We start from the raw sequence: 14,489 nt of genomic DNA on the forward strand, positions 1-14,489 counted from the left end.
GGAAAACTGCCTATTCATATTCTTTGACTTTATTAATTGGGGAATGACTTACATTCTTATAGATTTGACAAGGTTCTAATTACTATTTGGGAATTCCCTTCCATCTTATTTTTACTCAGTTTTCTTTCTCAATCTCTCCTTTTGCTCTATCCCTGTTACTTTGTCTTTTCCCCTTATTTTCTTTTTATTATTATTATTGTGATTAATTTATTTTTGGTTTTCAACATGCACTTCCACAAGATTTTGAATTCCAGATTTTCTCCCCATCTCTTCCCTCACCCCACCCCCAAGATACTGTGCATTCTGATTACTGCTTCCTTTCTTGTTCATTATTTTACCCACTCCTCTAAAATTCTAAAAATTAACATTCATTTTTTTAAAAATCGAGTTCCAAATTCTGTCCCTCATTGAGAAGAAAAGTAATTTAATATAGGTTTTATGCATGCAGTCATGCAAAGCATATTTTCATGTTAGTCAACACAGACAAAAAAAGCAAGAAAAATAAAGAAAAAGTATGCTTTGATCTGCATTCAGATTCCATCAGTTATTTCTCTGAAGATGGATAGCATTTTTCATCATAAGGCATTCAATGTGATCTTGGATCACCGTAATAGATAAGTCATTCAATAGTTGATTATCTTACAATGTTGCTCTTACCACTTACAATATTCTCTTGGTTCTGTTCATTTCACTTTGCATCAGCTCATATAAGTCTTTCCAGGTCTTTCTGAGAGCATCCTGCTTGTCGTTTCTTATAACACACTAGTATTCCATCACAATCATGCAACAATTTGTTTAGCCATTCCCCAATTGATGGATATCCCCTCAATTTATTATTCTTTGCCACCATTAAAAGAGCTGCTATAAATACTTTTGTACATATAGGTCCTTTCTCTTTTTGTTGTTTATCTCTTTAACATACAGACCTAGTAGGGTACTGCTTGGTCAAAGGATATAAATGGTTTTAAAGCCCTTTCCTTGGGCATAGTTCCAAATTGCTCTATAGAATGGCTGAATCAGTATACAACTTTACCAACGGTGCATCAGCGTCTCAATTTTCCCACATCCCCTCCAACATTGATCATTTTCCATTTTTGTTATGTTGCCAATCTTATAGGTGTGGAGTACTAGTTCAGAGTTGTTTTAATTTGCATTTCTCTAATAAATAGTGATTTTGAGCAATTTTATAGGACTATATATAGCTTTGATTACTTCATCTGAAAACTGGCTGTTCATATCCTTTCATCATTTATCAATTGAGGAATGGCTCTTATTCCTATAAATCTGACTTAGTTCTCTATGTATTTAAAAAATGAGGTCCTTATCAGAGAAATTTGCTGTAAAAAATTTTTCCACAGTTACGATTACTATGTATTTCAGTCCTGTTTTCCCCATTTATCCTGTTCTTTCTCTCCTTTCATTCTGTGCATTCTCAAAAGTGTTTTTCTTCTGACTGTTTCCTTCCCCAATCTGCTCTCCCTTCTACCAGCCCCACCCCATCCCCTTCCCTTCTTACTTTCCCATAGGGTAAGATAAATTTCTATGTGCAACTGAATGTGTATAATATTCCCTCTTTGAGCCAAATCAGATGAGTTAGGTTAACAGACACACCCTCACCTCCTTCTTCTTCCCCTCCACTGTAAAAACTCTTTTGTTCCTCTTTTATAAAAGATAATCTGTAAATGGACAGGGATTGGGATTTTTAATGTCCCTTCCAACTGCTGTGATTATGTACTGTAATATTATGAATCTTTGTATTTACATGTGAATAGGAATGGACATATAGCGTCAGTCAAAAGTAAAAGCCCTTCCCTCTATTTTATACCTTCTTTTCCATTATCCTGTCCTGGAGATAAATTGTTATTGAGATATCATTTTAGTCTGAGTAGGGTGAATTTGAGATAAGTTTAGAATAGTTACTTTGTTTGGGGATGTCTCTAAAGATTCTGAAGATCATATAGCTTTGCAAAAATAAAAAGAAAAGGAAATAAAGATCTTGAAATATGTATCATTTAATCTAGTGTGGCAGTAAAGGTAAAGCTATCATAGAATATTGGAATTATAAGTGACTTGAATGGTCATCTAGTCCAGTCTATGTCTAAACATGAATGCCTTGTACCATATACCCTATAAGTGGCCATCCTGCCTTTATTTGGAAACCTCTAGAGGTGGGAGGGGTAAGAAAGGTACCCTCAGAAGTAGCCTCTTCTAGAGTGCTCTGAGTAGTAGAAGTAGTTTTTCTCTAAACATCCTAATTGAATCATGTCTATGGTTTAAATTAAAAAAAAAATAATAATCCTAAGGATTCTGTGGTAAAGAAATTGCATTTTCAGAAGAGCTTTATAATTTGTGGTAGTGGCAATAAATTATTTGAAATGCATAAGATTTTATTTTTATAAAAAAAATTTAGACTTTCATGATTTCCCTTTTTCTTATTTCACCAGAAAAGGAAAAATAAATCAACGAGTTTAGTTTTTATTTGTAGTGATGATACATCGGCTTCCTAGCTGAAACAGAATCAAATGCATTTCAAATCCAACTAAGGCTACTTGTTCATAAATACATTATTGTGAATTGAGAATTTTTCCAATGCTGCCGTGTTTATACTTTACCAGATGAAAAAAAATTATTTTTAAACTGGGATATTAATAAGCCAGGCCTTGAAATGACTAATGGACATTCTGGCCCTGATCAGGATGGTAGCAACTTATAGAGACAATCTTATTTCTTTGTCTGTGTTTTATCTCAGTTTGTCAGTTTTAAAAGTGTTCTTAAATGAAAACCCCTGGGATTTTTCAGAGAAAAAAACAACTAAATAGTATGTTTATAAAATTTGTAGGACCTCTGTCCTGCTGAGAAAAGGTCATGGAAACAAATTTTTATGACCTCACAAATTACTAGATAGGTTTATTTGATTTAATCAGTATCCTTAGGGATTCTCTAATTGCATAATAAGGCATTTATTATGGAGGTTATTTTTTTTTTCTAATTGTGGTCTGAGTGGCATTAAAACTGTTATTTCTTTGTCATCTGATTCTAAATCAGAGGCTCTGAATGCCGTGCCAAGCATCCAGCCAGAAAGGGTCATATTCAAAGATTTACTACTGTGTACAAAAACAGGCATTTCAAGAAATACTCAATTTCACTAGAGTGTGTGACTGAGTGAATGGTACACTAGACTTGGAGTTAGGAAGACCAAAGTTTAAAATCCTGCCTCAAACCCTTGCTGACCATAAGCGAAAGAAAATAACTTAATTTCTCTCTACCTCAGTTTCTTCAACTGTAAAATAAAAGGATTGAACCTGATACCTCTCAGATCCCTTCCATCTCTCAAAACTACTTAAGAAGTCATCTACAGTCAGTGCTTTTCCTTTTTCACTGCCAATTCACTTGTCAGTTCTTTTTAAACTGATTTCTGAACATAGCACTATTCTTAAACTGCTCTCTCAGAGGTTACCTTTTCTTTTTTTTTTAGTGCAAAATCCTCTGTCTGTTCTCAGTCTTCATCCTTCTTAACTTCCCGGCAGCTATTGACACAATATGCCTCCTCCCTTGGCTTCTGTAATTATTCATTTCTGATTCTTCTCCTATCCATCCAAGTCTCCTTTCTGAGTCCATCATCTATATCCTATCTTTTAAATTTGAGTGCTCCAGAAATCTCTATCCTGTTATCTCTTCTTTCTTCACTTTATCTTAATGATATCATCTACTCTCATGGGCTCAATTATCATCTTTTTCTGATGAGAAAACAGAGTGGTACAGTGAAAGGAAAGCTGACACTGAAATCAGAGGACCTGAGTTCGGATCTCATCTTCACTTCTTACCATCTGTGCTGCTACTTTGTGTGTGATCTTGGGCATCAGTTTCATCATTTGTAAAATTAAGATATTGAACAAGATGGCCTTTGAGGCCATATAGAATATTATATATGTATACATGGAGTCATGATCCTTTTCATAACCACCATTACCCTTTCTTCAATCTAGACATGTCCTCAATTTCACACACATCTCACATTTGAAACATCCACCTTGAATGTTACCAATTAACATCACTGTCCTTCAGACTTAACTATTATACTTGAGGGCATCATCATTCTTCCAGTTTCCCAGGTTCATGATCAGTCATTCTAGATTCTTCTCTTTCCATCTCTCCTCCCTCTAATATCCAATAAATTGCTATGTCCTATCGATTTTACTTCCTCAAAATCTCTAATATCCTTTCCATTCTCTAGAAGGCCACTACTCAGGCTCACATCCTTTTGTATGGATAATTATAATAACTTTATTATTAATGACCCTTCTGCCGTCTTCCTTTTCTAATCTTAAGTATTTAGACAATTAGTTAACAAAATACTGTCTTCCTTAAGTATATGGGTCTGACCATATCACTCCTCTGCTTAATAATATTTTCTGTTTCTTATTGATTATATGATTTAAAAAAACCCCACTAATTATAGTCTAGCTAAAGGCCTTCAACACAGTATCTCTGACCTATCTTCTCCTTCATGTATTCTATGTTCTAGACAGGCTGAACTACTAACTGTTCTCTGAACTTAATGTTCTATTTCCTATCTCTGTGAATTCCCACAAGTCATCCAACATGCCCTAAATGCATTTCCTCCTTATCCCCTCCTCTCAGAAAGTTTATCTGCCTTCAAGGCTTAGCTCTTTCCTCCAACTTCCCTCCAACAGCATCTCCTGCATTAAGTCCTCTTCTAATTAGTAGAAGTTTTTCCTCTAAACATCTTAATTGAATTATGTCAATGCTTTAAGTTAAAAAAAACAATTCTAGGAATTGTGTAGTAAAGAATTTGTCCTTTTCAGAAGAGCTTCTTATGTAGTGCCTGAGGCCAGATTTGAACTCTGGAGGAGTCTTCCTCACCCCAGGCCTGACACTCTTCCTAGCTGCCCCAACTCAGATAATTAGGTGCTTAGTTACACAGGTACTTAGGCACTTAAGTACTTATTAGCTACTAACTCACTTAGGTAATCCTGTACATAGGTACTTAAATATGTACATAAATATGTGTTCATCCTTGGTTGCCAAATAAGACCATGCCATCAGAGAAATAATGACATAACTTGCACTTGACTTTGTTTTGAGTGAGGGAGGGCTGTGCAGGTCACCTGCCTCACTTGCCCTCCAGAGCCATCTGAATCCAGTGACCAGATATTCATCAGGATGACTGGAGATGACCCAAAATGAGACAGTTGGTGTTAAGTGACTTGCCCAAGGTCACACAACTAGTGAGTGTCAAGTGTCTGAGGTGAGATTTGAACTCAGGTCCCCCTGACTCCTGCACTGGTGCTCTATCCACTGCACCACCTAGCTGCCTTACATAAATATGTATAAAAGGACCCAAGGACCTATAAGAATATATACTTAAATATACATAGGGGACATTAGCACATAACTTGTTTAGCACTTAAGTATTTAGGCTAGGTAGCACAGTGTTTGCCTTAGTTTCCTCATTTATAAACCGAAGATAATAATAGTACCTACATTGTTGTTATGAGGATCAAATTAAATAATAATTATAAAATGCTTGCCTCATAGTAAGCACTATAAAAATGTTAGTTATCATCATCATTCTTAGGAACATAGACACTTAGATAATTAGATAATTACGTACTTAGATAATTAGGTACACTGGTATTTAAATACTTAAGTACTGAGATAAATAATTAATTAGTTGTTTAAATACTTACCTGCATTTAGGTACTTAGGTAATTAGATTTTAAGGATTTAGGCAATTAGGTATACTTAGATTTCCAGTGTTTAGTTTTGTTACATATTTATTTGCTAATGTCATCCCTCACTCTCATTCTGTGAGCAACTCATCTATTTTCTCTACCCCACCCCCACCCCAAACTCCAGCTCTACAATCCACCAATCTCCCACCACACCCCACACCCCAGGGCATGCATTTCTCTCTGATGACTTTCTTTATATCACATCAGTGCAAGTTCATCATGTATTAGAATGACAAAGTGACTGTTTTGATGGCAGATTAGTTCAAAGAGCCTTTAAAAATTGATTAATCAGGTTTTACTCTCTGAAGTCTCTCAGTTCTCATCTCAAGAATATCTTAAATATTACACTTTCCAGTAAAACTAATAATGTTATGAAAATATGTTGATATGGGAACACCACAGTACAAAAGATATTCTTTTCTGAGGCATCAAAAAGGCTTACTTTGAGCTGTGAGTAGTGGTTCTGAATCTAAACCTTAAAAACCTGTCTTGTTAAAGATATTAAAACAGCTCTCTGTTGTTTTGGAATTATAAACATCTAAAAATATTGGGGAAAATATGAGTTGTAGGAATAAATATAGGAGTCTTTCTCCATGATGTCCTTTTTATTTACCAAAGCGAAGTATAGAAATGTTGGTGCCAGAATGGTGCAGTGGTAAGAGATGGAAGAGTAATGTTATACTATCTACTTAAAAGTCCATGTAGTAACGGGCTGTTCATGTTGCTAATCAGACAGTATACAGTCATTCGCCTAGAGGCGCATATCACTGAAATAGAGAACAAAGACCATCTCATAAAGAAAGGGATTTCCTAAACCCTTTGGAATAAGCCCAAATCTCTATCCTAGTCCAGGAATAGATCGGATAGAACTTCCCACTGCCCTGAGGGCAAAACTAGATTTTTTAAAAAAGAAATCAAATCAAAGATGATAGAATGTAAGATTTTTAAGAATAAATGTTTCCATCAGCAGTTTTACTTCTTCAGAAACATCTGCATGTAAAGAGGATTAGGTGTTAATTAAATACCAAAGAATTTTATTTTTAAATTATTATTATATATTTTAAGTTATTAAATACCTGCATTTTCATGTTTACTTCATTGGAAAAGGTAAAAGAAGAATCTAAAATAATCCTAATGAGTTATATGGTATTTCTGGACTGTTTTGAGAAAAAAATTTACTCCATATCATCCTTCTGTTTTTAAATCATACCTGCTTACCTGCTCATAGAATACTGAATTCTTGACTGCAGTGCTTTCTGCTTTGCATTTAGGCTGGAGGAGGAAAAGCAGATTCTGAAGAAGCCTTGATTTATGAAGAGGATTTAGATGCAGGAGATGCCATTGAAGGGGAATTGGAAGAAAGTACAAAATTAAAAATATTGCGTAGGTTTGCCTCACTTGCTTCCAGATTGAAAGAGTTCATTGGCAATATGATCGCCACTGCTGGAAAAGTTGTTGTGACCATCTTACTTGGTTCAACAGGTTGGTGCTTTCTGTAGTTCCTAAAGAGCTCAATTTGGTTAAGCATGAAGCAAATGATATTGAGGAATAAAAATATAAATGCTCAAAAAAAATAGCCACTTGTCAGACTTGTAGAGCCAGAAGAAACCTCAGAGATTCCTTCACTTTACAAATGAAGAGACTGAGGGCCAAGAAGGGTAAATGACTTGCCCATAGTCACTTGGGGGTGAGCCTCAACCATTAGCCCCTTGACTTCAGAACCAGCATTTTTTCCACTTCACTATACTATTAAATTCTCAGAGTTCTCAGAGAGGTGGTTTCATGATCAAACCTTGGGTGAGTTTTGTTCCCACTTAAATTCTATTGTATAGCATAGATGTTATTCAGTGCCAGAAAAGTGGCATGACCCATTGATAAGATTATTTCTGTCAACCCTCTCCACTTTTAGATTCCTCCAACTATTGTGCTCCTTCTTTGCAGGCTTTTTTTTTTCTTCTGATAATGCATTATCATTACATATTACCTATAAATACAAATCTTATGGCATAAGGACATAGGAAATAGAGGTATCCATATTTTATTTGTGACCACATTGTCTTAATCCAACTATGAGGCATAGAGTATTCTTCCTAATTTAGCTTATAACCTCTCCCCAACTCGTCCCCACGCTCCTCCCTCAGCATTTTCCTCTCATTTTGGCCAGCTGACTTGGGTGCATAATGATGATAGTTCTGTCTTCCCTACCCTACTCCCTTTGGGCTTTTTAATCAAAGCATTAGAGGAGACTATGTGTCTCACTGAACCAGGATAAGAGGACCATTTTAGATTATGGAAACTAGACCTGTATCAATAGTTTTGAGGGAAAAAGTCTGAGAGAGAAGATATTTCAGTTGTCAAAGAGATGCTGCTCAATAGATGGATTACAAAATTATCTCAAACTGAACCAATGAGAGGGATTCAGAACCCCTGTGGTTTAGCTATCTAATGTCATAATTCTTTTATTGATAACAGTGGTGTGACCACATTTTATGAAGTAGGACAAAACTTTGATATGTTATAAATTTCTATGACCTGGTACATTATTATAAAGATTAGTGAACTCATAGTCCACCAGAGAATCAGTAGCATCTGTGCATTGCAATAGGCCAAAATTTTTCTGGAAACATCTTCATTTTGAAATAGATATTTTGTTCATTAAAATAGGGAGAAGGATTAGGCAAGTCAATGCCTAGCTGGAAGCCTTTGAAAGCTTAGCCATAACACTTCACCACAGCTGGCACTCAGAGCATGCTTCCTTTGATTCTCAAAAAATGAAGAGTTTTCCAAAACACTTCTTGAACAAGTGTTCAGATTAACTTTTGGTTGACCACCAAAGCAACCTATCGAAAAGGAGATAAGGAGAAGAAACTACACATTTCTTTCTCATAATCTGGGATAAATGCACATATAAATTTACAAGTCATTTCAATTATGGTAAATGTATTTGTGTACTGTGCTTAGAAATTAGAAGATTTGTTTGTATGATTATTTCCTAGCTTTAACATTTTCCGTATTTCACGTATGATGCTCAGTAGTTGTAGTCTGTATTTGAAGAATGTTTTTCCAGTTGTATATTAGTATTTGAGAATTTCATTTCTTTGCCCTCAGGTATGATGCTACCCTCTTTGACTTCATCAGTGTATTTCTTTGTATTTTTGGGACTATGTACATGGTGGTCCTGGTGCCGGACTTTTGACCCACTGATATTCAGCTGCCTTTGTGTTTTAATGGCCATCTTCTCTGCTGGGCACTTGATTGGACTTTATTTGTACCAGTTTCAGTTCTTTCAGGAAGCAGTTCCACCTGGAGACTACTATGCAAGGTAAGTGTGTTATTGAAATGTAGACTAGGCTGTGTTTGGGGCTGCTAGACCCCAAGTTATTTTAAGGTTACGGCCATGCAACAGAGCATTCCTCCCAAAAGGCTGTAAAATAACCAACCCAATCAATGAAAAAATATCATGAAAAATGTAATGTTATATAAGCAAGGAAAACCAATCCCAACCCCAATTCTTACAAGTTTTTTATCCCTCAGCTGATTATAATCAGTGAAGATCTAGATGAGCCTTTTTCAACTAAATAGCCAATAGACATTTTAAGTAAGATTATGCTGCATAGAGATAGGATTTTTCATGGACACATTTAAATTAAAATGACTGTCTTTGATGTTGTGCACTTAACTATTATTTGTTTTATAACAGCGACATGAGGATATTAAAATGTGGATATTGCTCCCCTCTTTTGATTATACATTACTCATTTCTCTTTTAGACATTCAATTTCTGGTTTTGAAATGTGTTGAAAGAACTGAATTTCTCAGAGCATAAACTGCTGATTTTTAGGAGATGATATACTGTAACTGGAAATATAAATATCACCATAAAAGCAGAGCATGGGGGGGGGTGGTCTTTATTGTTGTTTGTTTTACAGTAAAGGATCTTTTGTGCCACCTAGAGGCAGTTTGTTGCCAAAATACTTATCTAACAGTTCTAATTTATTGGTCCCAAACTTTAAATTTATCACAATTTAACTAAATTCCTGTAAGAATAGATTCCTATCAAGCTTTTAGGTCCTTACTAATTAAAGATTTCAAAGTTAGGTTTTTTTTTTAACATTAAGGTTAGAAGAAATTTAAACTAATATAAAACTATATTTGCTTAAGTTTTCCCATCATGCAAATTTATTGATGTTAGGAGCATTGTTTTATATATATATATATATATATATATATATATATATATATATATATATATATATATATATATATATATATATATGTACACACACATACATATATAGGCTTTCATAATTTTATCTATATATTAATAATGTGTTTCTGATATCCCATAAAATTTAATAAAATACTATATGAATTCTGGTGTCAAAGATAAATGTAAGCTGAAGACTAGCAAAAAATAATCTTAAGTAGGGTTTGGTTTTTTTTGTTTTTTCCTTTAGCAGAGAGTCTTAGAATTGAAAAGAACCTTATTCAATGTTCTAGCCAGAAACATCTGTATTAAATTCAATCAGACTCAATTCTTACCTTTTTCTGTATATGAATAGTAGCCACAAAGAAATAGAATTCTTTTTGAAAAAGGAATACAGGCATAATAAAATAATACCCAGAGAACAGCACGAGGAGAACTAATACTGAGCTACAACTGCTTTTGGTCAAGCAAGGTCAGATCAGAGGACAGGGTGGCAAACAAGAGAGGCAAGTCATATGTTATGAGACACTGTCTAACTGGGAAATTTGAGGAGCAGGGTAGAAAGTTGCGTGGATAAACCTATTCTGGTTGTTTAGTTCTAGAAGCACACCACCTTGAGAGACAAACTTGAGGAATGATTCTGCCAATAAAGGTCCAAATTTAATTTTTCAGAGTCAAGGTTTGATGGACTAATTTGTCTGTTAAATGGGAACCAGAAAGTTTAAAAGTCCTTGAAGGTCTGTCTAGTAAATTATTTGAGCTGCTCTTTTGAGGACAGTGTCGCTTTTTGGTAGACCTTCTAATCCTTAATGAGGTCACCTTTCAATATCACTGAGTCTGAACCTAGATTTCAGGGACCTAGATAGCATGTGCCTCAAGGGATATGTGTGTGTGTGTGTATGTGTGTATGTGCGTGTGTGTGTATGTGTGTTAGAGTAAGAATGTTAAGCTGTATTCCTGACATCATTGGTGGGAGTGTAAATTGACTTTTAGTATTGACAAATTTTATGATAAGCTTTTGTTAAGTTTCAAATCTTATTTTTCTTTGGTTTTTGGAGAGTATTATTAGAAGGCTAGGTCAGTAATTTGAGTATATGCTTCACATATGGTCCTCTATAACCAAAGTGAAGTTGTAAACAAAGGTGATTTTGAGGATAAGGAAATAAATAAATGCCCCATTAAAATTATTCCTGTAATTAATGTTGGGCTAAGATTTCTTTTTTTTTTTTAATTTATTTATTTAACTTTTAACATTCATTTTCACAAAATTTTGGGTTCCAAATTTTCTCCCCATTTGTCCCCTCCCCCCACCCCAAAACACTGAGCATTCTGATTGCCCCTATCACCAATCTGCCCTCTCTTCTATCATCCCTCCCTTCCCTTATCCCCATCTTCTCTTTTGTCCTGTAGGGCCAGATAACTTTCTGTATCCCATTACCTGTATTTCTTATTTCCTAGTAGCAAGAACAGTACTCCACAGTTGTTCCTATAACTTTGAGTTCCAACCTCTCTTCATCCCTCCCTCCTCAACCATTCTCTTTGGGAAGGCAAGCAATTCAATATAGGCCATATCTGTGTAGTTTTGCAAATGACTTCCATAATAGTCGTGTTGTATAAGACTAACTATATTTCCCTCCATCCTATTCTGCCCCCCATTGCTTCTGTTCTCTCTTTTGATCCTATCCCTCCCCAAGAATGTTGACTTCAGATTGCTCCCTCCTCCCATTGCCCTCCCTTCCATCATCCCCCCCACCCTGCTTATCCCCTTCTCCCCCACTTTCCTGTATTGTAAAGTAGGTTTTCATACCAAAATGAGTGTGTATTTTATTCCTTCCTTGAGTCAAGTGTGATGAGAGTAAACTTCATGTTTTTCTCTCACCTCCCCTCTTTTTCCCTCCACTAAAAAGTCTTTTGCCTGCCTCTTTTATGAGAGATAATTTGCCCCATTCCATTTCTCCTTTTCTCCTCCCAATATATTTCTCTCTCACCACTTAATTTCATTTTTTTAAGATATGATCCCATCCTATTCCATTCTCTCTGTGCTCTCTCTGTGCATGCGTGCACACGCGTGCACGTGTATATGTGTGTGTGTGTGTATGTAATCCCACCAACTACCCAGATACTGAAAAGTTTCAAGACTTACAAATATTGTCTTTCCATGTAGGAATGTAAACAGTTCAACTTTAGTAAAGTCCCTTATGACTTCTTTTTGCTGTTTACCTTTTCATGCTTCTCTTGATTGTTGTGTTTGAAAGTCAAATTTTCTTTTCAGCTCTGGGCTTTTCATCAAGAATGCTTGAAAGTCCTCGATTTCATTGAAAGACCATTTTTTCCCCTGAAGTATTATACTCAGTTTTGCTGAGTAGGTGATTCTTGGTTTTAGTCCTAGTTCCTTTGACTTCTGGAATATCCTATTCCATGCCCTTCGATCCCTTAATGTAGAAGCTGCTAGATCTTGTGTTATCCTGACTGTATTTCCACAATACTTGAATTGTTTCTTTCTAGCTGCTTGCAATATTTTCTCCTTGACCAGGGAACTTTGGAATTTGGCCACAATGTTACTAGGAGTTTCTCTTTTTGGATCTCTTTTAGGCGGTGATCTGTGGATTCCTTGGATACTTATTTTGCCCTCTGGTTCTAGAATATCAGGGCAGTTTTCCTTGATAATTTCATGAAAGATGATGTCTAGGCTCTTTTTTTGATCATGGCTTTCAGGGAGTCTCATAATTTTTAAATTGTCTCTCCTGGATCTATTTTCCAGGTCAGTTGTTTTTCCAATGAGATATTTCACATTATCTTCCATTATTTCATTCTTTTGGTTTTGTTTTGTGATTTCTTGGTTTCTCCTAAAGTCATTAGCCTCCATCTGTTCCATTCTAATTTTGAAAGAACTATTTTCTTCAGTGAGCTTTTGAAGCTCCTTTTCCATTTGGCTAATTCTGCTTTTGAAAGCATTCTTCTCCTCATTGGCTTTTTGACCCTCTTTTGCCAATTGAGTTAGCCTATTTTTCAAGGTGTTATTTTCTTCAGCATTTTTTTGGGTCTCCTTTAGCAAGGTGTTGACCTGCTTTTTATGTTTTTCTTGAATCTCTCTCATTTCTCTTCCCAGTTTTTCCTCCACCTCTCTAACTTGATTTTCAAAATCCTTTTTGAGTTCTTCCATGGCCTGAGCCCATGGGATATTTATTCTGGATGTTTGGGATACAGAAGCCTTGACTTCTGTGTCTTTCCCTGATGGTAAGCCTTGTTCTTCCTCATCTGAAAGGAAGGGAGGAGATACCTGTTCACCAAGAAAGTAGCCTTCTGTGGTCTTATTTTTTTCCCCCTTTTCTGGGCATTTTCCCAGCAAGTGACTTGACTTCTGAGTGTCCTGTCCACCCCCACCTCGCCTCCAGATCCACCCAGTCAGTTCTTGGGGTCTGAGATTCAAATGCTGCTTCCCAGCCTCAGGGCTTTGGGTGGGGGCAGGGCTGCTATTCAGTGTGAGATTAAATTCAGGTGCTCAGGTAGGGGCAGGGCCACCATTTGGGGCTCAGTTCCCTCAGGGGGTTTATGTGGAGACCTTCAACAATGGATCGTGGCTTCTGCCTGCTTTGGGAGCCCCTGTCTGCTACCGCCTCTGCTGCTGCCTCCCAAGGGGGCCTGAGTTATGGGGACACGCCACTCCCCTCTTGACCAGCCAAAGAGACCCTCTCACCGACCTTCGGCACCTGTGGGTGGAGGGACCTGTGCAGCCGCCAGAGATTCTGTTCCTGTAGCCTGCTCGGATCTGCTCCTCTTGGTGCTGCTCGGCCAAGGCAAGGCTGGGCTCTGCTCCAGGTCTGGTGCTCGATGGACCTTTGGTGTCTGTTTTCAGGTCTCTCTGGAACAGAAATCTCCTCCACTCCGTTGTTCTGTGGCTTCTGCTGCTCCCGAATTTGTTGGGAGTTCGTCTTTACAGGTATTTTATGGGCTATGGGTTTTGGAGCTAGCATATGTGTGTCTTTCTACTCTGCCATCTTGGCTTCTCGAGCTAAGATTTCTTTATACAAAACCCAGTCCTTTCTTTTATAGGTTATAGCTGAAAGAGGATGAATCTACCACCAAAAGAGTAGTTTGCCCAGTTACTAATTTTGTGACACTTTAATCCTGCTTAGTCTCAGTTTTCTCCCCTGTAAAATGAGGTAGTTAGCTTTGATGATTCCTCAGGTCCCTTCCAAGTATAAAAATCTTTTGAGTCAAATAATGTTTTCATTGAATGCCAGCTTGTCCTGTTACTTGTAGACATATGCACATTGCATTAAATCAAGGAAAAGCTTTGCTCACAACTGTTTTCTTCACAGCAGTTCACTGAAATCTCTCCCGCCAAGGGAGTTTAACTCATGTTCTCATTGATTACCTTCTATTTGCTTCTTATACTTTTCCAGTCAAAAAGACCAATCTAAAAATTAGAATCCAGTTGTGCAAATGCTAAGGAATTTCATATGAATTCTATCATATACATTTCTGAAAGCCTTCTATGTGCCAGGCTCTGTGGTAGGTGCTAG

The 14,489-nt window shown here is 36.5% G+C and overlaps 1 protein-coding gene across 12 annotated transcripts in view; it reads left to right on the plus strand.

The window, feature by feature from the left end:
- The window catches only part of PIEZO2 (piezo type mechanosensitive ion channel component 2), a 533,986-nt gene that overhangs the window by 342,738 nt on the left and 176,759 nt on the right, over positions 1-14,489 (plus strand). For all 12 annotated transcript variants that reach the window (XM_072604214.1, XM_072604221.1, XM_072604219.1 and 9 more), the window contains 2 exons: positions 7,028-7,238; positions 8,865-9,078. In XM_072604214.1, coding sequence (XP_072460315.1) covers positions 7,028-7,238; positions 8,865-9,078 — 425 coding nt within the window. The remainder of the gene's footprint in view (positions 1-7,027; positions 7,239-8,864; positions 9,079-14,489) is intronic.

Source organism: Notamacropus eugenii, chromosome 4, assembly GCF_028372415.1.
Source record: "Notamacropus eugenii isolate mMacEug1 chromosome 4, mMacEug1.pri_v2, whole genome shotgun sequence".
Classification (NCBI taxonomy): domain Eukaryota; kingdom Metazoa; phylum Chordata; class Mammalia; order Diprotodontia; family Macropodidae; genus Notamacropus; species Notamacropus eugenii.